At 46.5% G+C, this 25,963-nt stretch overlaps 2 protein-coding genes across 2 annotated transcripts; one reads left to right on the top strand and one right to left on the bottom strand.

The window, feature by feature from the left end:
* Nucleotides 1-120: 120 nt before the first annotated feature.
* LOC144484891 (uncharacterized) lies at nt 121-8,940 on the top strand. Its single transcript, XM_078203258.1, has 2 exons — nt 121-172; nt 7,398-8,940. The coding sequence occupies exon 2, from the start codon at nt 7,496-7,498 to the stop codon at nt 8,264-8,266; it is 771 nt and encodes a 256-aa protein (XP_078059384.1). The 5' UTR covers nt 121-172; nt 7,398-7,495; the 3' UTR covers nt 8,267-8,940.
* Nucleotides 163-23,807, bottom strand: LOC144484870 (uncharacterized; the record flags this gene model as incomplete). Its single annotated transcript, XM_078203231.1, has 4 exons — nt 163-273; nt 3,348-3,467; nt 22,858-22,960; nt 23,041-23,807. Coding segments are annotated over 4 exons (1,101 nt in total), but the record flags the coding sequence as incomplete, so codon positions are not given.
* Between the last annotated feature and the right edge of the window lie 2,156 nt (nt 23,808-25,963).

Consider the following 25,963-nt stretch of genomic DNA (forward strand, 5'->3'; position numbering starts at 1 on the left):
CCCGAGGACTGATTGACGGCAGCTCCGGACCAATAGACAAAGGGGGCGGGGCTGGAGGACCGAGCGGGAGGTCCTCCAACCAGCGTGAATAGGGGGAGGGGTCTGAAGCATGCGCAGTGTGGGTAATGGCGGCGGACGGACGGTTTTAACTCGAATCCGAGATCAGTTCAAGGTAAAGGGCGGCGCGCGGAGAGCGATGAATGTGGCGGGTGGAGAGGCTTCGTAAACATGTTGTTCAAACTCAAACTTCGGGAAAATATCTTCCCGGGCGCCCTGTTGGTACCAAATTGGAGGCGCAACTTGTCGTGTTGGGCCTGGGCTGACGGCCGTCAATCTGTCGTTAGCAATGTCTATCAGTGCGCATGTGCGGCCGGCATCTTTGTGAGGGGCAATGTGCAGCAGGGTGCAGGTGCGATTGCCATGTTTGTAGGGGGCGCAGGAGTGTCTACCTTTGTGATGTATGGGACCTGAACCCACTGCAGTCCATGTTGTGCAGGTACATCCACCCTGCTGGTAGGGAGAGAATTCCAGGATTTTGACCCAGCGACTGCGAAGGAACGGCGATATATTTCCAAAATGTGGAGATGCCAGTGTTGGATTGGGGTAAACGCAGTAAGAAGTCTCACAACACCAGGTTTATTTGGTAGCATAAGCCACTAGGTTTCGGAGCACTGCTCCTTCATCAGGTAAGTGGGAGTTCTGTTCACAAACAGGGCATATAAAGACACAAACTCAATTTACAAAATAATGGTTGGAATACGAGTCTTTACAGGTAAACAAGTCTTTAAAGGTACAGACAATGTGAGTGGAGAAAGGGTTAAGCACAGGTTAAAGAAATGTGTATTATCTCCAGTCAGGACAGTTAGCATACAGTTAGGACAAAGCATACCTTTCATGGAGTACATGGGGAGAAGGAAAGGATAGGGTGCAGGTACAGGTAGGGTGAAGAGAAAGATCAGCTTAATATATGATAGGACCATTCAAACATGACAGTCGGAAGAAGTTGTTCTTGAGTCGTTTGGTACATGTTTTCAGACCATAGAACCATAGAACATTAAAGCACAGAAACAGGCCTTTTGGCCCTTCTTGGCTGTGCTGAACCATTTTTTTGCCTCGTCCCACTGACCTGCACTTGGACCATATCCCTCCACACCCTTCTCATCCATGAACCCGTCCAAGTTTTTCTTAAATGTTAAAAGCATTTACCACTTAATCCGGCAGCTCATTCCAGACTCCCATCACTCTCTGCGTGAAGAAGCCCCCCCCCTAATATTCCCTTTAAACTTTTCTCCTTTCACCCTTAACCCATGCCCTCTGGTTTTTTTCTCCCCTGGCCTCAGTGGAAAAAGCCTGCTTGCATTCACCCTACCTATACCCATCAAAATCTTATACACCTCTATCAAATCTCCCCTCATTCTTCTACGCTCCAGGGAATAAAGTCCTAACCTATTCAACTTTTCTCTGTAACTCAGTTTCTCAAGTCCCGGCAACATCCTTGTAAACCTTCTCTGCACTCTTGCAACCTTATTAATATCCTTCCTGTAATTAGGTGACCAAAACTGCACACAATACTCTAAATCCGGCCTCACCAATGTCTTATACAACCTCACCATAACACTCCAACTCTCATACTCGATACTTTGATTTATAAAGGCCAATGTACCAAAAGCACTCTTTATGACCCTATCTACCTGTGATGCCACTTTTAGAAAATTATGTATCTGTATTCCCAGATCCCTCTGTTCTACTGCACTCTTCAGTGCCGACCATTTACCTTGTATGTTCTACCTTGGTTTGTCCTTCCAAAGTGCAATACCTCACACTGGTCTGGCCAACATGTGACTCCAAAGCCACAACAATGTGGTTGACTCTCAACTGCCCTCCAATGGCAATTAGGGATGGGTAATAAATGCTGACCAGCCAGCAACATCCATGTCCCATAAATGAATAAAAAGAATTCAATCGAGCAGCTTGGTGGTCTGAATTTCTAACTATTTCTTACGATCTGTCAGGAACATGAAATGGTGAGTGTCGATCAGCATTAATTAGCACCTTCAGGAGAATTGGGTAGTGTATATTAAAGTTTAAAGTTTATTTAATAGTCACAAGTAAGGCTTATATTAACACTGCAATGAAGTTAGTGTGAAATTCCCCTAGTTGTCACACTCCGGCACCTGTTCGGGTCAATGCACCGAACCAGCACGTCTTTCAGAATGTGGGAGGAAACTCATGCAGACACGGGGAGAATGTGCAAACTCCACACAGACAGTGACCCAAGCCGGGAATCCAACCCGGGTCCCTGGCACTGTGAGGCAGCAGTGCTAACCACTGTGTCACCATGCTGCAGAATGCTAAATGGAATGAGAGGGAGAGTGTATGTGTGAGGGGCGTGGGTGGAGATTTAAAGAATGTTCCATAGAAACTACAATTGTCTGTTTTGAATTTCTATCATGTGCTGACAGTGATGATTTTTGTAAACTCCTTTCAGTGGATATTGGAAGGAGAGGTTTGGAAAATGGAAATCTCAAAAGAGTCACTTGATTCATAAGGACGTGAAAATCATCAACCTTTTTAACATCAGTGTGAGTGGAAAAGCACTGAGATTCTCACACCCGTATCAGAGTGTTCCAGTGCACTGATTGTGGAGAGACACAAGGACTCAGACACCATGGAGAAACCATGGAAATATGGAGACTGTGGGAAGGGATTCAGAGCCCCATCTGAGGTGGAATCTCATCGACGCAGTCACATCGGGGAGAGACCGTTCATATGCTGCACTTGTGGGAAGGGATTCAATCATTCATCGAATCTGCTGAGACACCAGTGAATTCACACTGCGGAGAGGCTAGTCACCTGCTCACAGTGTGGGAAGGGATTCAGAGATTCATTCACCCTGCGGGGGGGAGGGGGGGGGAGGAGCAGGGGGGGAAAGAGAGGGGAGGGGAGGAGCAGGGGGGGAAAGAGAAGGGAGGGGAAAGAGAAAGATTGAGAGAGAGAGAAAGATTGAGAGAGAAAGAATCCAACCCCTGTAATCGCTTGTGAAGTTGTTGGTGTCTCTGGAGGTTGGATGACCGATTGAATCCCTTCCCACACACAGAGCAGGTGAATGGTCTCTCCCTGGTGTGAACTCGCTGGTGTGTCCGCCGTGTGGATGACCTCCTAAACCTCTTTGAGCAGTGAGAGCAGCTAAACGGTCTCTCGTCAGTGTGAATGCGCTGGTGGACCATCAGTTCCCGAGAGCTTTTGAAGCCACTCTCACAGTCAGAGCATTTAAAGGGTCTGTCTTGGGTGTGAGTGACCTTGTGGCTCAACAGGTTGGGCAACTGAGTGAATCCCTTCCCACACACAGAGCAGGTGTACGGTCTCTCTCTGGTGTGAACCCGTTGGTGTGTCAACAGATTGTTCAACCGAGAGAATCCTTTCCCACAGTCAGAGCAGGTGAACGGCCTCTCCCCAGTGTGAACTCCCTGGTGTGTTTGTAAATGGGATAACTGACTGTATCCCTTCCCACACACAGAGCAGGTGAATGTCTCTCCCCAGTGTGACTGCGCCGATGAGTTTCCAGTGCAGATGGGAACCTGAATCCTTTCCCACAGTCCCCACATTTACACAATTTCTCCATGGTGCGGGTGTCCTTGTGACTCTCCAGGCTTGACAATCAGTTCAGTTACAACATAACATGGGTGCGGTCTCTCTGCTGCAATGTATTTTCAGGCTGTTTAACTGGTTAAAGTTCTTTCCACAGTCACTCAGGTGTGTGCATGTTTCAGTGTGTGTGTGTCTCGGTGCTTTTCCAGTCACACTGATGTTTAAAATCTCCTGAAGCAGACAGAGCAGAGAAACATTTCCATTCTAGGTTCAAAGGTCGATGATATTCAGGTCCCAATGAACTGAGTGACTATGTTAGATTTTGATGTGAAGTTTGGTTTGATCATCGTCTTTAAATCTTCACCTTCTGATATCCTGCAAAAGGAATTTACAAAATTCATCAATGTCAGCACAGGATAGAAATTCAGAACAGACAGTTCTAGTTTCTCTGGAACATTCTTTCCTCTCTCATTCCCCAAAAGCTGTGAATCTCCATCCCACACACTCTCCCTCCATTCTCACTCTGCTGTATCTAATATTCACCCTCCCAATTCTCCTGAAGGTGCTGATTGAGGCTGATTGATAGATCCACGCTCACTGCTTCCTGTCCTGGGCACAGAGAGAGCTGAAAATTTCCATGCAGGCTGCCAGACAGATAAATGTCTACATTACTGGAGTAACAATGTGTGGAATGTACAGACCGGATTCACTTCATTCCCTTCAGTTGCTGCAAGTCCCCAATTTCCCCCAGAATGAGAAAAGAAATGGAAAGGGGGAAACATTGATTTCCTCCCAGATGTTCTGATCGATAAGGGAATTAGGGGATATGGGGAGCAGGCGGGTAAGTGGAACTGATTCGCTTCAGATCAGCCATGATCTTGTTGAATGGCGGGGCAGGCTCGAAGGGCCAGATGGCCTACTCCTGCTCCTATTTCTTATGTTCTTATGTTGCCCAGAGGAGGAAGTTTCACTCTGAAGCTCATTGGACAACTTCCGCATTGTGACATCACAACGGAGCCCTGCCTGAATCAGCCAATAGGAATCAGTCTCTTCCGCGATGACTAGTTCTGGAAGTTCTGGAAGACCAGAGTGTGGCTCATGTTGTTCCGCTGTTTAAGAAGGGTTGCAAAGAGAAGCCTGGTAATTACAGGCCGGTGAACCTGACAACAGTGGCGGGTAAGTTACTGGAGAGGATTCTGATCAACCTTTGGATAATCAAGGTCCGGTTAGGGAGAGTTGTCAGAGATCCTGGGTACCAGCAACTTTAGGCACTCTTAGTCGACTTGAGTACAAACAGCACTGGACACCGCGCACAATCCAATGTGGGGCCTTTAATGACTTGTGCACAAGGAGAAACCCTGTGCAGCTGTCCCGCAAGTGGTTCTGATGTTACAGAAAAATAACCCAGGTCATCCTCTGATCGGGGGGGCTGGTGGGAGGAGGGGGCGGGACCCAGGTCATCCTCTGATCGGTGGGAGGAGTGGGTGGGAGGAGGGGGCGGGACCCAGGTCATCCTCTGATCGGGGGGGCTGGTGGAGGAGGGGGCGGGACCCAGGTCATCCTCTGATCGGTGGGGGGAGTGGGTGGGAGGAGGGGGTGGGACCCAGGTCATCCTCTGATCAGTGGGGGGAGTGGGTGGGTGGAGGGGGCAGGACCCAGGTCATCCTTTGATCAGTGGGGGGAGTGGGTGGGACGAGGGGGCAGGACCCAGGTCATCCTCTGACGTGCTATGTTAACAAAATCAACAGTTACTAACCGAAATATAAAGCATCATGTGGTTTAGCTGACTTGACCATATTCCTATAGTTATTCAGTCATTAAAGACACAGTCATGGAGCATTAAACTTGCCGAGCAGGGTTCCTTGTATCAACACACAGGCAGCTGCTTTGTGAGACTGCCAGCAGCACAGACAAGTCAGAGATAAGAGTGTCTTGAGAAGAGAGATTCATTGTGAAGGCTCAGGGACGGTTGATAAGATGTAGGAATTCTGTGATTCGAATGAACATTCTAATTCTAATGGTAACTAGTGGCGTGCCGCAGGGATCGGTACTCGGGCCTCAACTATTTACCATTTATATACATGATCTGGAGGAGGGGACTGAGTGTAGGGTAACAAAGTTTGCAGACGACACAAAGATAAGTGGAAAAGTGAATCGTGTGGAGGGCGTAGAAGGTCTGCAGAGAGATTTGGACAGGCTGAGTGAGTGGGCGAGGATCTGGCAGATGGAGTATAACGTTGACAAATGTGAGGTTATTCACTTTGTAAGAAATAATAGCAAATTGGATTATTATCTAAATGGAAAGAAATTACAACATGCTGCTGTGCAAAGGGACCTGGGGGTCCTTGTGCATGAGACGCAAAAACCCAGTCTGCAGGTGCACAGGTGATCAAGAAGGCAAATGGGATGTTGGCCTATATCGCAAGAGGGATAGAATATAAAAGCAGAGATCATAGAAATTATAGAAACCCTACAGTACAGAAAGAGGCCATTCGGCCCATCGAGTCTGCACCGACCACAATCCCACCCAGGCCCTACCCCCATATCCCTACATATTTTACCCGCTAATCCCTCTAATCTACGCATCCCAGGACACTAAGGGGCAATTTTAGCATGGCCAATCAACCTAACCCGCACATCTTTGGACTGTGGGAGGAAACCGGAGCACCCGGAGAAAACCCACGCAGACACGAGGAGAATGTGCAAACTCCACACAGACAGTGACCCAAGCCGGGAATCGAACCCAGGTCCCTGGAGCTGTGAAGCAGCAGTGCTAACCACTGTGCTACCGTGCCGCCCAGAGATGTCTTGCTGCATCTGTACAGGGCATTGGTGAGGCCGCAGCTGGAATACTGTGTGCAGTATTGGTCCCCTTATTTGCGGAAGGATATATTGGCCTTGGAGGGAGTGCAGAGAAGGTTCACCAGGTTGATTCCAGAGATGAGGGGTGTTGATTATGAGGAGAGAATGAGCAGATTGGGTTTGTATTCATTGGAATTTAGAAGGCTGAGGGGGGATCTTATAAAGACCTATAAGATAATGAAGGGGCTGGTTAGGGTAGAGGTGGAGAGATTCTTTCCACTTAGAAAGGAAACTAGAACTAGAGGGCACAGCCTCAAAATAAAGGGGGGTCAGTTCAGGACAGAGTTGAGGAGGAACTTCTTCTCTCAGAGGGTGGTGAATCTCTGGCATTCTCTGCCCACTGAAGTGGTGGAGGCTACCTCGTTGAATATGTTTAAATCACGGATAGATGGATTCCTGATCGGTAAGGGAATTAGGGGTTATAGGGATCAGGCGGGTAAGTGGAACTGATCCACTTCAGATCAGCCATGATCTTATTGAATGGCGGGGCAGGCTCGAGGGGCTAGATGGCCTACTCCTGTTCCTATTTCTTATGTTCTTATGTTCTTTCCTCTCTCATTCCCCGAAAGCTGTAAATCTCCATCCCACACACTCTCCCTCCATTCTCACTCTGCTGTATCTAATATTCACCCTCCCAATTCTCCTGAAGGTGCTGATTGAGGCTGATTGACAGATCCATGCTCACTGCTTCCTGTCCACCACACACAAATCATAAGAAACAGGAGCTGCAGTTGGTCATTCAGCCCATCGAACTGCCTCAACCATTCATTGAGAATTGGCTGATCTACCGCAGCATCATTTCCCATGCTATCCAGCAGATAGAGAGAGAAAAGAGCCAATGTTTCGTGTCTGGAGAGAGGAAAGAATGTTCCATAGAAACTAGAATTGTCTGTTCTGAATTTCTATCCTGTACTGACACTGATGACCTCTGTAAACTTGTTTTACAGGATACTGAAAGAGGAATCACAGGCTGAAATCTCAAACGTCACATCTAGATCTGACAGAACAGTCTTCAACTGAAGAGAGAGGCAAGGACACCTGCACCATGGAGAAACCATGGAAATGTGCGGACTGTGGGAAGAGATACAGAGTCCCATCTCTGCTGGAAGCTCATCGGCGCAGCCACACTGGGGAGAGACCATTCACCTGCTCTCAGTGTGGGAAGGGATTCACTCGGGAATCCAACCTGCAGAGACACCAGCGAGTTCACACTGGGAAGAGACCGTTCACCTGCTCTCAGTGTGAGAAGGGGTTCACTGATATTTCCACCCTGCGGAAACACCAGCGAGTTCACACTGGGGAGAGGCCGTTCACCTGCTCTCAGTGTGGGAAAGGGTTCAGTCAATCATCCCACCTGCAGAGACACCAGCAAGTTCACACTGGGGAGAGACCATTCACCTGCTCTCAGTGTGGGAAGGGATTCACTGATTTATTCACCCTGCGGAGACACCAGCGAGTTCACACTGGGGAGAGACTGTTCACCAGACTGTTCACCTGCTCTCAGTGTGAGAAGGGATTCAGTCAGTTATCCAACCTGCGGATACACCAGCGAGTTCACACTGGGGAGAGACCATTCACCTGCTCTCAGTGCGGGAAGGGGTTCAGTCGATTATCCACCCTGTGGATACACCAGCGAGTTCACACTGGAGAGAGGCCGTTCACCTGCTCTCAGTGTGAGAAGGGATTCAGTCAGTTATCCAACCTGCAGACACACCAGCGAGTTCACACTGGGGAGAGACCGTTCACCTGCTCTCAGTGTGGGAAGGGATTCAGAGTTTCATCCCAGCTGCTGAAACACCAGCGAGTTCATGAGTGATTCCAGGGGTTGGATTCTGCTGTTATTGTTTCTGCTCTCAATTACATCCAGGACTGCATTTTGTTCATTCTCACAGTTGGTCAATGGGGAGGGTCGGAGGGTTTCTTTCTGCTGGACTGGCCGGTCTCATGACTTTGCCTCCAGTGGGATGATGCTCTATGAATCTTGTTGCAAATACCTGGTTTCAAATTTCACAAGGATCACAGAGTGACAGGGTGTGAGGAAGTTCAAAGATAATTAGTAAGGATTTCTGTTTGAAACCCCCCAAATGCCCATCCAATTTCCTTTGTAATTGTTTTTTGTCTCCACTTCCTCCACCCTCGTAGGCAGCGAGTTCCAGGTCATTACCATTCGCTGCATCAAAATATTCTTCCTCACATCCCCCCCTGCATCTCTGATCCAAAACCATAAATCTGTGACCCCCTCGTCCTTGTCCCGTCAGCTAATGGGAACAGCTTTTTTTTGTCCAGCTTATCTAAACCTGTCAGAATCTTGTCCACCTCTATCAAATCTCCCCTCAACCTCATTTTCTCCAAGAGGAACAACCCCAGCCTGACATTGACAATAAAGGACAAACAAACAGAAATACCTGAAATCAAATGGGAATGTTAAATTTCTGTTTTAAAGAAATCATGAATATATTGTCCCGTACAATAAAGGGATTTGAATAACTCAGCTTGGGTGCAGTTGAATGAAATGTACCAATCTCGTATCCACCCACAGTCTAGAAGAAGTGTGGAATGTGTAGCTGGAAATCCCTCCCTAACAGCACTGTGGGTGTACTTACACCTCAGGCATTGTAACAGTTCAGGAAGGCAGTGTTGGCGCTGATCGTGGCCGAAGCAGCTACATACAGCCACATATTCTGTTGTAACTGAAGGACTGCAGATTAAATGTGAGGCATTATGGGACTAGACTATCTTGACCACATTCCTGTGACTGCTCAGTTTCTGCAATCATGAACCATTAAAACTGCTTAGCAGGGCTCTGAAAGAGGACCTGGTGAGAATATTTACTCAGAATGAGTTAGAATTAAACTTATTCCAGGACCAGCTGGTGTTCAGTGGCTGAGATTCCTGAATCTGTAAAAAGGGGGTCTGACCAATCAACAAACAGTGGTCGGTAGTTAGTTAAGAAGCGTTCTCATGCATTGTTTAAATTATTTTATCATAAATTTGTGATCAGACCTGTGAGGGACTTGTAACCCAATAGTTGTTGAATTGACGGTAAATTCCAAGTAGCACTGGACTGAAAAGGGGGTCTGACCAAGAAGTGAAGTGATCTCAGGCATTGTTTAAATGTCATCATCATTGGCCAACTTCCCCTTTGTGATGTCACAGTGGAGCCATCCTTGAATCAGCCAATAGGAATCTCTCTGCGCCGCGGTGACGTCTCCGGGTTCCAGTGCGCAGGCCCGGGCGCGCGGACCCGGGAGCCCCGCCCCCACCTATTGTTCCCCTCCCCCTGCACCACATCGAGCCAAGGTTTCCAGGCAACCGGCTGACGGCTCCGGTCAGAGCGAGAAGCTGCTCGGTGATCTCCCCCTCCCCCCGGCCGGGGACTGCGCATGTCCAAGGGAGAAGGAAGCTGTGAATTGCAGGGCAGATCCCACCCCCTGACCTTCTGAGGTGTTGACCAATGGGAAGAGTTGGAGGACCGGAAGGACTCTGGTTCTCCAGCTGATCAGAGCGCTGGCTTTGTGTGAATGAAGATTGAGCTTCAGACAGACTGAAACTTCCTCCTCTCTCCAACATCTGTGAGTGGGAAAGATTGGATTGTCCAGCCAGTCCACCATATTGGCCGTTCGCTTTGCGTGTTGGCCAGTATAGTGTGCTCCAGGCAGGGGGCGGGCAGAGGATAAGGAGTTCAAGGCGGGCTTAATGCGCGCCTTGCGGTGAGCTTTTGGAAATGTGGCCGCTGGGAGGAACGCCTTGGTCGGCGTGAAGTTTCTGTTTCAAGTGCTTGGGTTCGTGACTTGTGCAAGAACTTTTTGTTTCGGCTGGGGCTTGTTGAATGCTGCTCTCGCTGGGATTTCTGTGCCTTGAAAGGCGTGGCCCGGGTGGATGCAGTCTCGGAGGGCCCAAGCCAGGGAGGAGCCATTTGGGAACTATTGTTTCGGAAGGTTCAGCCGCGGAAGGTGTGACCCCAGACGGTGCAGCCCCAGTGGGTGTGATTTTGGAAGTTCTGGCCCGGAGTGGTGGACTTTGGAGGACTGTAGTTGAGCGTTGTCGACTTCGGACGGTGGAATGTTGATGGGCGAAGCTCTGGAAGGCGATGCCTCCGAAATGTTTCACAATTGTATGGTTGTTCATGGATTGTTTGTTATTGTAATATGTGGTTTTCCTGTTATGATAGTTGGTGGTTTGTTCCGGCCCCCGTCTATTTTTCTTGCGTTATTTGTGGCCTGGGGGGCATCCCCCCCTGGATAAAGTCACCCCCGGGGGGTGTGACATCCACTTGGGGAAAGTTCTGGGTGGTGAAGCCCCGGACATAGTAACACCAGAGGGATTTTTATTCTCCGGGAGAAAAATTGGGAAGGCAGGCCCGAACTGAGTACCCTGGAGAGACTTTCCCACCGCCCCGGCTGAAATTCCGGAAGGCAGTCCGGATTGAGTAGGCGGGGTGGTTTCCCCCATTTCCCCCCTCCGGCTGAACATCCGTAAGGTGTAACCCCCGGATATGAGTACCACTGGAGGGTTGCATCCCCCGGCAGGTGGACAAACCCAGGGGACGGTGCCCTTATGCTTCAGTGTTTATTTTTTGTTGTGTACAGTTGTAGTGTTGTGTTAATGTTTGTAGATTATGATTTGTAAATGGAGGTGTATTTTGAGGGCAATGCCCTGGAAAACTGTAATTGATGATGAACCCTTCCGAAATGGAAGGTAGTAATTGATAAATGGATGGTGTTAGCCATTGGTAATGTATTTTTCATATCTGTTCTTTGTTCATTTGTAATTGTTTTGTAGTATCGTGTTTGTACTAACCAACGGAAAATCTTTGCGTTGTTTGTGACCTGGGGGGTATCCCCCCCCCCCCCTCCCCTCCCCTGGATAGAGTGACCCCCGGGGGGTGTGACATCCAGTTGGGGAAAGTGTCCGGGGCACCCAGAGGGGTAACACCGGGGGGGTTTTGTTCTCCGGGAGAAAATTTGGGAAGGCAGGCCGAATTGAGTATCCCGGAGAGCCTTTCCCACCGCCCCAGCCGAAAATCCGGAAGGCAGTCCGGATTGAGTAGGTTCGGGGTGGTTTTCCTGTCCCCCCGCCTCCAGTCGAACATCCGTCAGGTGGAACCCCCGGACCTGAGTACCTCTGGAGGGTTGCATCCCCCGGCAGGGGAAAAACCCGGGAGGCGGTGCCCTGGAGGGCGGCGGATATGCTGCAATGTTTATTCTTGTTGTGTTGTACTAATGTTTGTCACTTTGTAGATTATGATTTGTAATTGGAGGTGTATTGAGAGGGCAATGCCCTGGAAAACTATGACCGTTAGTGAACCCTTCCGAAATAGAAGATAGTAACTGATAAATGGATGCCTCCGAAATGTTTCACAATTGTATGGTTGTTCATGGATTGTTTGTTATTGTAATATGTGGTTTTCCTGTTATGATAGTTGGTGGTTTGTTCCGGCCCCCGTCTATTTTCTTGCGTTATTTGTGGCCTGGGGGGCATCCCCCCCTGGATAAAGTCACCCCCGGGGGGTGTGACATCCACTTGGGAAGGCAGGCCCGAATTGAGTACCCTGGAGAGACTCTCCCACCGCCCCGGCTGAAATTCCGGAAGGGATTCCGGATTGAGGAGGCGGGGTGGTTTCCCCCATTTCCCCCCTCCGGCTGAACATCCGTAAGGTGTAACCCCCGGATATGAGTACCACTGGAGGGTTGCATCCCCCGGCAGGTGGACAAACCCAGGGGACGGTGCCCTTATGCTTCAGTGTTTATTTTTTGTTGTGTACAGTTGTAGTGTTGTGTTAATGTTTGTAGATTTGTAGATTATGATTTGTAAATGGAGGTGTATTTTGAGGGCAATGCCCTGGAAAACTGTAATTGACGATGAACCCTTCCGAAATGGAAGGTAGTAATTGATAAATGGATGGTGTTAGCCATCGGTAATGTATTTTTCAGATTTGTTCTTTGTTCATTTGTATTTGTTTTGTAATATCGTGTTTGTACTAACCAACGGAAAATCTTTGCATTGTTTGTGGCCTGGGGGGTATCCCCCCCACCGGATAGAGTGACCCCCGGGGGGTGTGACATCCAGTTGGGGAAAGTGTCCGGGGCACCCAGAGGGGTAACACCGGGGGGGTTTTGTTCTCCGGGAGAAAAATTGGGAAGGCAGGCCGAATTGAGTATCCCGGAGAGCTTTTCCCACCGCCCCAGCCGAAAATCCGGAAGGCAGTCCGGATTGAGTAGGTTCGGGGTGGTTTTCCTGTCCCCCCGCCTCCAGTCGAACATCCGTCAGGTGGAACCCCCGGACCTGAGTACCTCTGGAGGGTTGCATCCCCCGGCAGGGGAAAAATCCAGGGGACGGTGCCCTGGAGGGCGGCGGATTTGCTGCAATGTTTATTCTTGTTGTGTTGTACTAATGTTTGTCACTTTGTAGATTATGATTTGTAATTGGAGGTGTATTGAGAGGGCAATGCCCTGGAAAACTATGACCGTTAGTGAACCCTTCCGAAATGGAAGGTAGTAACTGATAAATGGATGGCGTTAGCCATTGGTAATGTATTTTTTCACATTTGTTCTTTGTGTATTTGTAACTGTTTTGCATTAACGTATTTGTAATAAACAAAAAGAAACCAACATCTGTGAGTAAAACACTTTCTTTTCTCCCCCTTTCCATTTCTTTTCTCATTCTGGGGGAAATTGGGGACTTGCAGCAACTGAAGGGAAAGGAAGTGAATCCAGGGAGGCTGCAGACTCTGGAAAGGTTGGCCCAGGTCTCTCTCTCTTAAAGACAGTGACATCCTTTGCTCCCTCAGCTTGACACATTTATTTGTCTGGCTAAAAGGATGGTCTCTTTCCTAATGTTCACAATTAAAGGGCTGGTTTCCCCAGGAGATGGCTGACATTTAAGGGAACAAATTAATATAGGACAGAGATATGTCTAGTTTTGTTCTATTGTACAGATTAGATTTTATTTATAGTCCTGTAATAAAGTACATTTATTTGGAGAGAAAGCGAAGATGAGGTGGGATTTCTTCACTCAAGGATGTGGTGAAGCTTTGGAATTCTTTACCTCAGAGGACTGTAAAGCTCAGTCATCAAGAATTTTCAAGTAAGGGTTTGATATGTTTCTAGATATTCAAGATATCAAGGGATCCAGGGGATACTGTGGGGAAAATGGTGCTCAGGTACATCTGGGTGGCACGGTGGCTCAGTGGTTATCACTTAAAGGGCAGGAGATGGCTGACATTTAAGGGGACAGTAAATTAATATAGGACAGAGATATGTCCAGTGTTGTTATATCAGACAGGTTTATTCCTGGTCCTGCAATAATTACATTTATCATTCCAATCTTGTAATATAGTCCTGTAGCTACGTTATATATTTCCAGTTATAGAGTCATTCCAGCACAGAAGGAGTCCATTGGACAACTCGAGTCCATACCGACTCTCTCTGTAACTTCACAGTTTTTTTGCACTTTTTTCATGATTTTCACAGTGACTTCATTGCAGTGTTAATGTAAGCCTCCTTGTGACACTAATTAATAAACAATCAAAACTAAACTATAAACCGCCTTGGCGAACACTTACCCGAAGATCAGAGGCTGAATGCCCTTGATCTTCGGGTAAGTGTCCTCCAAGGTGGCCTTCAAGACTCACGACAGTGCAGAATCGCTGAGCAGAAACTGATAGCCAAGTTCCGCACACACGAGGACGGTCTCAACCGGGATCTTGGGTTCATGTCACACTATCTGTAACCACCACAACTTGCCTGGGCTTGCAAAATCTCACTAACTGTCCTGGCTTGAGACAATTCACAACAGTTTAACCTGTGCTTAACCTTCTCTCCACTTGCATTGTACCTGTAAAGACTTGATTACCTGCTAAGACTCGCATTCCAACCATTATCTTGTAATGGAGTTTGTGTCTATATATGTCCTGTTTGTGAACCAAATCCTGCACACAGCTGATGAAGGAGCAGTGCTCCGAAAGCTCGTGCTACTGATAAACCTGTTGGACTTTAACCTGGTGTGGTGAGACTTCTTACTGTGTCTACCCCAGTCCAACGCCGACATCTCCACATCCAGGACAGGAAGCAGTGAGCATGGATTTGTCAATCAGCCTCAATCAGCACCTTCAGGAGAATTGGGAGGGTGAATATTAGATACAGCAGAGTGAGAATGGAGGGAGAGTGTGTGGGATGGAGATTTACAGCGTTTGGGGAATGAGAGCGGAAAGAATGTTCCATAGAAACTAGAATTGTCTGTTCTGAATTTCTATCCTGTACTGACACTGATGAATTTTATAAACTCCTTTTGCAGGATAGATTTGCAGAAGGTGAGGATTTACAGGCAGAAATCTCAAATCAAACAACACATCAAGACCTGACAGATTTATTCATTTGCTCAGGTTCTGAATATCATTGGCCTTTGAATCTAAAAGAGAAATCTTTTTCTGTTCTGTTTGCTTCAGAATTCTTTTTTAACATAAATGTGACTGAAAAACCACTGAAACACAGATACACCCGAGTGAGAGTGTTCCAGTGTACTGTGTGGAAAGAGATTTAACCAGTTACACAGCCTGAAAATACATCGCAGCATTCACAGCGGGGAGAGACTGTACCCGTGTTCTGTGTGAGAGTTAACTCATTGTTGAACCTGGAGAGTCACAAGAACACCCGCACCAGGGGGAAACCGTGTAAATGTGGGGACTGTGGGAGGCGATTCAGGGTCCCATCACGGCTGGAATCTCATCGACACATTCACACTGGGGAGCGGCCATTCACCTGCTCTGTGTGGGAAGGGATTCACTCAGTTATTCAGCCTGCAGAGTCACAATCTCACTCACACCAATGAGGGATCCTTTAAATGCTCTGACTGTAGCATTGGCTTCAAAACCTCCGGAGAACCAGTGTCCCACCAGGTGTCACACTGAGGAGAGACCGTTCATCTGCTCTCACTGCACAAAGAGGTTTAAAAGCTCATTCAATCTGCAGCGACACCAACAAGTTCACACTGTACAACATGCTACTGTGCAAAGGGACCTGGGAGTCCTTGTGCAGGAGTCGCAAAAACTCAGTCTGCAGGTCCAACAGGTGATCAAGAAGGCAAATGGGATGTTGGCATTTATCGCGGGGGGATAGAATATAAAAGCAGAGATGTCTTGCTGCATCTGTACAGGGCATTGGTGAGGCCGCAGCTGGAACACTGTGTGCAGTTTTGGTCCCCTTACTTGCGAAAGGATATATTGGCCTTGGAGGGAGTGCAGAGAAGGTTCACCAAGTTGATACCGGAGATGAGGGGTGTAGATTATGAGGAGAGATTGAGCAGATTAGGTTTGTACTCGTTAGAGTTTAGAAGGCTGAGGGGGGATCTTATAGAGGCATATAAGATAATGAAGGGGCTGGATAGGGTAGAAGTGGAGAGATTCTTTCCACTTAGAAAGGAAACCAGAACAAGAGGGCACAGCCTCAAAATAAAGGGGGGTCAGTTTAGGACAGAGTTGAGGAGGAACTTCTTCTCTCAGAGGGTGGTGAATCTCTGGAATTCTCTGCCCACTGAAGTGGTGGAGGCTACCTCGCTGAATATGTTTAAATCACGGATAGATGGATTTCTGATCGGTAAGGAAATTAAGGGTTATGGGGAACGGGCGGGTAAGTGGAACTGATTCACTTCAGATCAGCCATGATCTTATTGAATGGCGGGGCAGGCTCGAGGGACTAGATGGCCTACTCCTGCTCCTATTTCTTATCTTCTTATGTTCTTATGTACACCCAGATCCCTTTGTCTATCAATACTCTTAAGGGTTCTGCCATTTACTGTATATTTCCTATCTGTATTAGACCTTCCAAAATGCATTACCTCACATTTGTCCGGATTAAACTCCATCTGCCATCTCTCCGCCCAAATCTCCAACCGATCTATATCCTGCTGTATCCTCTGATGGTCCTCATCGCTTTCCGCAAATCCACCAACCTTTGTGTCATCCGCAAACTTACTAATCAAACCAGTTATATTTTCCTCCAAATCATTTATATATATTACAAACAGCAAAGGTTCCAGCACTGATCCCTGAGGAATGCCAGTTGTCACAGCCCTCCATTCAGAAACGCACCGAGTCAGTTTTGTATCCACCTTGCCAGCTCAACTCTGATCCCATGCGACTTCTTCTGCACCAGCCTACCATGAGGGACCTTGTCAAAGGCCTTACTGGAGCCCATGTAGACAACATCCACTGCCCTACCCTCATCAATCATCTTCGTCACTTCCTCAAAAAACTCGACCAAGTTCATGAGACACGACCTCCCCTTCACAAAACCACGTTGCCTCTCACTAATACGTCCATTTATTTCCAAGTGGGAATAAATCCTGTCTCGAAGAATCCTGTCCAATAATTTCCCTATCACTGATGTAAGGCTCACCGGCCTGTAATTACCTGGATTATTCTTGCTACCCTTCTTAAACAAAGAAACAACATTGGCTATTCTCCAATCCTCTGGGACCTCCCCTGTAGCCAGTAAGGATAGAAAGATTTCTCTCAAGACTCCAGCAATTTCCTCCCTTGCCTCTCTCAGTATTCTGGGGTATATCCCATCAGGCCCTGGGGACTTGTCTACCTTAATGTTTCTCAAGAACCCCAATACCTCCTCCTTTTTGATCTCAACATGACTCAAACTATCTACACAACCTTTCCCAGACTCATCATCCACCAAGTCCTCTTTGGTGAATACTGACACAAAGTACTCATTTAATACCTCGCCCATTTCCTCTGGCTCCACGCATAGATTCCCTCCCTTGTCCTTGAGTGGGCCAACCCTCTCCCTGGCTACTCTCTTGCTCTTTATATATGTATAAAAAGCCTTGGGATTTTACTTAATCCTGCTGGCCAATGCTTTTTCGTGACCCCTTTTAGCCCTCCTTACTCCTTGCTTAAGTTTCTTTCTACTTTCCTTGTATTCCACACTTGCTTCATGTGTTCCCAGCCTCCTCGCTTTGACAAATGCTTCCTTTTTCTCTTTGACTCGGTTCACAATATCTCTCGTTATCCAAGGTTCCCAAAACTTGCCATACTTATCCTTCATCCTTACAGGAATGTGCCGGTTCTGAATCCCTATCAACTTACACTTGGAAGCCTCCCACACGCCAGATGTTGATTTGCCCTCAAACATCTGCCCCATCTGGTAGCTATTTAATAGCGACCAGTCATTAACAGATGAGAAAGTTATGAGCCTTAATTGAGTTATAGTTAATCAATGAATCAGTCGTTATAGTAAAAGATTGAGTTTTATTTGCTGTAAAAGATTAATTGCTGTGTATGTAAAGAATGTGCAATGAGGATAAATGTCCTGGCGAGAGAGACCTTCAAGCTCTGATTAGCCTCAACATTTGAAACTGTGAGAATAAGGGATTGTATAGAATCAGATAAAGGGATAGTATGAACCAGTTCTATTGTTTTCCTGTCTAAGATAATGAGAGAAGGTGGTGTCAGTAATTGAGGATCCAGTTAAATTAATCTTGTGATCAAATTGACCAATTGTCATGATTCAACAGGCCCAACTCTGACGTGAGGTCATCGTCACTTTGTGGATAAAAGTAGAGGTTCTGAAGGTCTTCCTTGTGAGCCAAATTCTGAAAACTCCCGAGGCTGAGTTCCAAGGAAATTACTGTCAGAGAAGGAGCCAGACTCCCGAGGCTGAATTCCACAAGAATTCCTGTCAAAGAAGCAGCCAGAGAGGGTTACGCTTCAACGGACCAATCACCCGCTTGAAGTTGTAAAAGTCAATGTCCTAAAGTTGTTCAGTAAAACTTTATTCAGTAAAATTCTTTTTAAATTTGCTATCCAGAGAATTCTGCCTTTACCACAAAGAGGGCAGGGAACAGGCTGCAGATGAATTAAAGAGAAACCATTTGTGTCCAGAACATTGTGAACATCCCTTTACTCTGGTTGTCTTTGATCCTCAAGTCATTTTTCTGTTTGTTTTAACCATGTTCTGTTTCATTAATAAACTTTTATCAGTAAAAATATTTGATTTTTCTGGACTTTTCCTGATGAGATTGATGCACTTTATGGAAAGTGGGTGAGAGGGGTTGGCAGGCTCTTTAACAGAAAGTGAGTCCCTCTAAGGTAATTGGCAAAGGAGCCAGAGGGGGAGATGAGATTTTATTTTATTTTTTGACACAACGAGTTGTTCTGATCTGCCTGAAAACAGATTCAATAGAATCTTTCCAAAGGATAAAGACTTGAAAGGGAAGAATTTGCAGGAATGTGGGGACAGATCAGTGTGGTCGGATGAATCAGAGAGTCCTTTCAAAGAGATAGCAGGGGCACGATGGGCTGAATGGACTCCTGCAGCCTGTCAATCTCAGCCTCCTGCTTTTGTGCAGGTTAAAAGGGACAGATTTCAGTGCAGCCTCTTCCCTGTATCTGTATTTAAAGAGACAGGTTTCTCTTTAGCTCTGAGTGACTGATATAACAATTGGTTGGAGGCCCATTTCCCACTCAGTCCTCCAGCACCTTCCTGTCTCTCTATTAGTGCGACGCCCATGGCAGTTTCCCAACTGGGGCACAGGCCCCATTATTCTCAGCTAAATTCAGCCCTCAGCTCCGTCTCCTGGCTGTCATTGACACGAGCAATAGAGAGACAGAAAGGTGCCCCAGGCTCAAATGGGAAATCAAAACTTGTGGCTTTAAATGAACTGTTAGAATTTCTGTGACAATCAATAATTTAAAAAATGAATTCTAAACCCAGTGAATAAATTAAAGAATCACATGACAAAACTTCAAGTTTTTTGATGTTTACTCCAACAAACTGGAAGCAACAATGACTAAACACCGTTCTTTGTAGGGAACATTGCCCTTATTCTGTAAAATTGAACTTTGCCCTTTTATTCTTAACACAATCAAATATCCCACTCAACAATTATATTTTACTCTGTCTCCAAAATTTTCCAAAAACCAGTCCAAAGTGATTCTTCACTCCCCGAGTGTTTATTTCCTTTTCCAGTTTGGCAACCTTTAATCCCAGAACTGTCCTTCACAGTGATGGTTCTCCTGGACATTTTCCCACTAACACAAGCAAGGCGAATCTTCCAGCCTTGTTTCACAATTCTCAGGAATTTGTGACCAACATTCAACACCGGAGCAGAAGTCGGCCATTTGGCCGTTTGAGTCGGCTCCAGCATTTATTTACATCATGGCTGATCTGTTTGTGTTGAGTTCCACATTCTTGTTCTACACCCGATACTTTTGATTCCCGTACCCAACAAGAATTGGTATGAAGGCAAAATTCTGCTGTTGTTGGAATCTGAAACAGAAACAGGAAATGCTGGACAATCTCAGCAAGTCTGACAGCATCTGCAGAGAGAGAGAGAGAATGGAGACAACATTTGGAGTCAGGATGACCCTTTGTCAGAGCTGAAAACAAAGAAAACCAGACAAATTTTATACTGTGAGGGTCAAGAATTGGGAAGCAAACTATTAAACCTGCTCTGAACCACTTTCAATGCATTTGTATCATTTCTTAAATAGGAGACTAAGCTGCACCCAGTATTCAAGATGCAGTCTCAGCAACGCCCTGTATAACTGAAGCAGAACATCTTTACTCCTGTGGTCAGTTTCTCTCGTAATAAAGGATAGCATTCCATTTGTAAGAACTTTGATTTATTTGAACTAAGATTTATGGGGGTTCTCTTGTTTACAATAACCTCCCTCATCGTAAATCACACCAGGTTCCAGTGTCTTCACCATATGGCAAGAAAGAACACTTTAAATGGTGAAATCAGAAAGTTTGTTAACCATTAAAAACGTAACAAGTCAGAACGATAAAAGGCAAAGTATCGATTAACAGTTAATAGAGAAAGTTTAACTTTAACAATTGAACAGACTTCTCTCCATCCCTCAGACCAGGACATGAAGTGACCGCTCCAAAAACGTGGATAACTTGTAAAACCAACAGCTCTCCACACCTCTCTGTAAACATCTCTCTCTCCACCTCTCTCTACCAAATTGGCTTCTCAAGACCACTTTTTTATACTTTAAAAATGTCAAAAGTCCATCTGAGCCAATTCCCATAAATCTTCAATTATGAATTAAAATAGACACACGAGTTTTCAGGCGATTTAAAAAACAGGCCGAAGGGCCTGTTTGTGCTGTAGTTTTCTATGTTCTAAATGAACTGTCTGCTGAAAGGGTTAACTTTTCTACAGAACCTAAAGGGGTGGGGAGTGAGCAGAAAAAACTTGGCACACAATTACATCACTTTACACAAGTTTAAAACAAAACAAATGATTTTGAACTTCATCTATTAATTTTTTTGTCATATTCCTCAATCTATTTACTTTAATTTGATCAGTTTTTGTTAGGGATGGGTAACTTCTGTTCTTTATAAACTAATTCACTCATTTTGTTAATTCTACATGGGCTCGGAGAATCAGAACGCAGACTTTATCATCCTTATCCTTTTTCTCCCTTTGCCACCACTCCCTCTGTTTTGCGGGAGGATCGTGGGGATTCCAATCAGAACTAATCATTTTATCATAAAAGTAAAATACTGCGGATTCTGGAATCTGAAACAAAAACAGAAAATGCAGGAAAATCTCAGCAGGTCTGACAGTATCTGTGGAGAGAGAATAGAGCCAATGTTTCGAGTCTGGATGTCCCTTTATAAGAGCTCTTACGAAGTGTCATCCAGACTCGAAAGATTGGCTCTATTCTCTAATCATTTTATCGATAAGTTTCCTGTTCTTAGTTTCCAAATGGCAGGTAAGAGACCTGTCCAGTCCCCACTGGAGCTCTGACTTTTCACTGGCCATGCTTGGGTAAGATTATAACCATTAGAATCTACTCTCAGAGATCTGCTTTTCAGTCCAGTGCTACTTGGAGTATACCATCACTTCACCGACTATCAGGTCACAAGTCCCTCACAGTTCTGAGCACAAATTTATAAAATAATTTAAACATGCCTGAGAACGCTTCTTAACTTCTTAGTCAGCTACCTACCCCCGTCTGTTGATTAGTCAGACCCCTTTTTTGACAGTTTCCAGGTTTCTCAGCTGCTGAACACCAGCCGGTCCTGCAATAATCTCATAGAATCTCTACAGTGCAGAAGGAGGCCATTCGGCCCATCAAGTCTGCACCAACCACAATCCCACCGACCCTATCCCCATAACCCCATGCATTTACCCCAGCTAGTCCCCCTGACACTAAGGGGCAATTTAGCACAGCCAATCCACCTAACCCACACATTTTGGACTGTGGGTGGAAACCGGAGCACCCGGAGGAAACCTACACAGACACGGGGAGGATGTGCAAACTCCACACAGATAGTGGCCCAAGCTGGGAATTGAACTTGGGTCCCTGGTGCTGTGAAGCAGCAGTGCTAACCACTGTGCCACAATCCTGCCCCAGTTTAATTCTAACTCATTCTGAGTAAATATTCTCACCAGGTCCTCTGTTGGGGCCCTGCTGAGCAGCTTTAATGGTCCGTGACTGCAGAAACTGAGCAGTCACAGGAATATGGTCAAGATAGTCCAGTCCCATAATGCCTCACATTCAATCTGCAGTCCTTCAATTATAACAGAATATGTGGCTGTATGTAGCTGCCTCGGCCATGGTCAACCCCAACACTGCCTTCCTGAACTGTTACAATGCCTGAGGTGTAAGTACACCCACAGTGCTGTTAGGAAGGGATTTCCAGCTACACATTCCAGACTTTCACTGGACTGTAGGTGGATACCAGATTGACATATTCCATTCAACCACTCCCAAGGTGAGTTATTCCAATTCCTTTATTGTCCAGGACAATATATTCACAATATCTTTAAAACAGAAATTAAACATTCCCATTTGATTTCCGGTATTAACATATTCTGTTAGTTTGTTCTTTATTGTCGATGTCAGGCTGGGGTTGGTCCTCTTGGAGCAAAGGAGGTTGAGGGGAGATTTGATAGAGGTGGACAAGATTCTGACAGGTTTAGATAAGGTGGACAAAGAAAAGCTGTTCCCATTAGCTGAAGGGACAAGGACGAGGGGGACACAGATTGAAGGTTTTGGATCAGAGATGCGGGGGGGGGGGATGTGAGGAATGACCTGGAACTCGCTGCCTACGAGGGTGGAGGAAGTGGAGACAATAAACAATTACAAAGGAAATTGGATGGGCTTCTGGGGGAGTTTCAAACAGAAATAGTGACGATCTCTTAACTTCCTAACACCCTGTTACTCTGTGATCCTTGCGAAATTTGAAACCAGGTATTCGCAACAAGACTCAGAGCATCAGCCCACTGGAGGCAAAGTGGTGAGACCGGCCAGTCCAGCAGAAAGAAACCCTCCGACCCTCCCCATTGACCAACTGTGAGAATGAACAAAATGCCGTCCTGGATGTAATTGAGAGCAGAAACAATAACAGCAGAATTCAACCCCTGGAATCACTTGTGAACTCGCTGGTGTCTCAACAGGTTGGAGGACCGAGTGAATCCCTTCCCACACTGAGAGCAAGTGAACGGCCTCTCCCCAGTGTGAACTCGCTGGTGTGTCCGCAGGCTGGTAGAATCACAGAATCCCTTCCCACACTGAGAGCAAATGAATGGCTTCTCCCAGTGTGAACTCGCTGGTGTGTCCACAGGTTGGATGAATGACTGAATCCCTTCCCACAGAGAGAGCAGGTGAATGGTCTCTCCCCAGTGTGAACTCGCTGGTGTGTCTGCAGGCTGGACAATCGAGTGAATCCCTCCCCACACTGAGAGCAGATGAATGGCCTCTCCCCAGTGTGAATACGCTGGTGTGTCCGCAGGTTGGATGAATGACTGAATCCCTTCCCACACACAGAGCAGGTGAATGGTCTCTCTCCAGTGTGAACTCGCTGGTGTGTGTGCAGGCTGGATGACTGAGTGAATCCCTCCCCACATTGAGAGCAGATGAATGGCCTCTCCCCAGTGTGAACTCGCTGGTGTCTCTGCAGGTCAGATGACAGAGTGAATCCCTTCCCACACTGAGGGCAGGTGAATGGCCTCTCCCCTGTATGAATGCGCTCATGTGCCCGCAGGTCGGATGACCAAGTGAATCCCTTCCCACACTGAGAGCAGGTGAATGGTCTCTCCCCAGTGTGAACTCGCTGGTGCCTCCGCAGATTGGATGAACAAGTGAATCCCTCCCCACACTGAGGGCAGATGAATGGCCTCTCCCCAGTGTGAACTCGCTGGTGTGTCCGCAGGCTTGATAAATGACTGAATCCCTCCCCACACTGAGAGCACATGAATGGTCTCTCCCCAGTGTGGCTGCGTCGATGAGCTTCCAGCTCTGATGGGTATCTGTATCTCTTCCCACAGTCTGCACATTTCCATGGTTTCTCCATGGTGCAGGTGTCCTTGCCTCTCTCTTGGGTGGACAATCAGTTGAAGCCTCGTCCACACACAGAACACGGGTACAGTCTCTCCCTGCTGTGAATGGTGTGATATTTATTCAGGCTGTGTAACTGGTTAAAGCTCTTTAGTCAGTGCACTGGAAGACTCTCACTCGAGTGTGGCAGTGTGTTGGTGCTTTTCCAGTCACACTGACACGTGAAATCTTTTCAAATCAACAGACTGGACAACAATTTCTCCTTTTAGATTCAAAGGCCGATGATATTCAGGTCCCAAGGAATATGACTCTGTCAGATCTAGATGTGACGTTTGAGATTCGGCCTGTGATTCCTCTTTCAATATCCTGTAAAACAAGTTCACATAAGTCATCACTGTCAGTACAGGATAGAAATTCAGAACAGACAATTCTAGTTTCCATGGAACATTCTTTCCTATTTCAGTCCCAAAAAGCTGTGAATCTCCATCCCACACACTCTCCCTCCATTCTCACTCTGCTGTATCTAATATTCACCCTCCCAATTCTCCTGAAGGTGCTGATTGAGGCTGATTGACAGATCCATGCTCACTGCTTCCTGTCCTGGACACAGAGACCATAACAAATAGGAGCTGCAGTCGGCCATTTGGCCCATCGAGCCTTTTAAACTATTCAATGAGATAATTTGTTCATCTACCTCAGCATCATTCTCCCCACACTAAACCCATATCCCTTGATATCTTCAATATCTAGAAACCAATCAATCTCTCTCTTGAAAATAGTTGATGACTGAGGCTCCACTGTCTTCAGGGGTTGAGAATTCCAAAGCTTTACCACATCCTTGAGTGAAGAAATCCCCCCACATCTTAGCTTTTGCTCCATCTTCTTGTCTGTTCCCCATAACTCTTGACACCCTTGTCAGTCAAAGATCTGTCTAACTGGAATATATTCAATGATCCTCAGCCTCCACTGGTCCCTGTGGAAGAGAAATCCAAAAGACTAACAACTCTCTGAGGGAAGGGATGTCTGGAAATATATAACGTAGCTACAGTTCCATATTACAAGATATTCAGATCCCAAGGAATATGACTCTGTCTGGACGTGACAGTTGAGATTTTTGCATGTGATTCCTCGTTCAATCATAGAAATCATAGAATCATAGAAAGAGGCCATTCGGCCCATCGAGTCTGCACCGACCACAATCCCACCCCCATATCCCTATATATTTTACCCGCTAGTCCACGTGTCCCAGGACACTAAGGGGCAATTTTAGCATAGCCAATCAACCTAACCCGCACATCTTTGGACTGTGGGAGGAAACCGGAGCACCCGGAGGAAACCCACGCAGACACGAGGAGAATGTGCAAACTCCACACAGACAGTGACCAAAGCCGGGAATCGAACCCAGGTTCCTGGAGCTGTGAAGCAGCAGTGCTAACCACTGTGCTACCGTGCCGCCCCTGTGAAATGAGTTTGCAAAAGTCATCACAGTCAGTATAGGATAGAAATTCAGAGCAGACAATTCTAGTTTCTCTGGAACATTCTTTCCTACTTCATTCCCAAAAAGTTGTAAATCTCCATTTCTGTGGATTCTATTTACAAATGAAAGTGGTTGGGCATTTGAAGGAAATAAACTTTCAGGAGAGTGAGGATATCGAGTGAGAATGGGACTGGAATGTTTTACAGAGAGTCAGCCTGGACTCGAGTTACCAAATGGATTCCTTCTGTGCTGTAATGACTTTATGACTGGAAATGTATAACATCACTGTAGCATTATATTACAATGCAAGAAATAATAATAGAAGTATTTTATTACAGAAACATAAATAATATATCTAATCTGGGTACCATCTAACAACACCAGACATATCTCTGTCCTATATTAACGTACTGTCCCCTTAAATGTCAGCCTTCTCCTGGGGAAAGCTGCCCTTTAATTGTGAACATTAGGAAAAAGACCATCCTTTTAGACAGACAAATAAATGTGTCAAGCTGAGGGAGCAAAGGATGTTCACCAGGCTGATTCAGGGAATCGTGGGACTGATGTATGAGGAGAGATTGACGAGGTTAGGATGGTTTTCGTTGGAGTTCAGATGAATGAGGTGGGGGGAGTCTCATAGAGACTTTATAAAATTCTAAGTCGTCGAGACAGGATAGATGTAGGGAGGATGTTCCCGATGGAGTCCAGAATCGGGGGTCACAGTCTGAGGA

This window comes from Mustelus asterias, unplaced genomic scaffold (assembly GCF_964213995.1).
Source record: "Mustelus asterias unplaced genomic scaffold, sMusAst1.hap1.1 HAP1_SCAFFOLD_130, whole genome shotgun sequence".
Lineage (NCBI taxonomy): Eukaryota > Metazoa > Chordata > Chondrichthyes > Carcharhiniformes > Triakidae > Mustelus > Mustelus asterias.

What these genes read in the sequence shown, in the direction of transcription:
- LOC144484891 (XM_078203258.1), top strand. Translation starts at nt 7,496, where the DNA reads ATGGAGAAACCATGGAAATGTGCGGACTGTGGGAAGAGATACAGAGTC.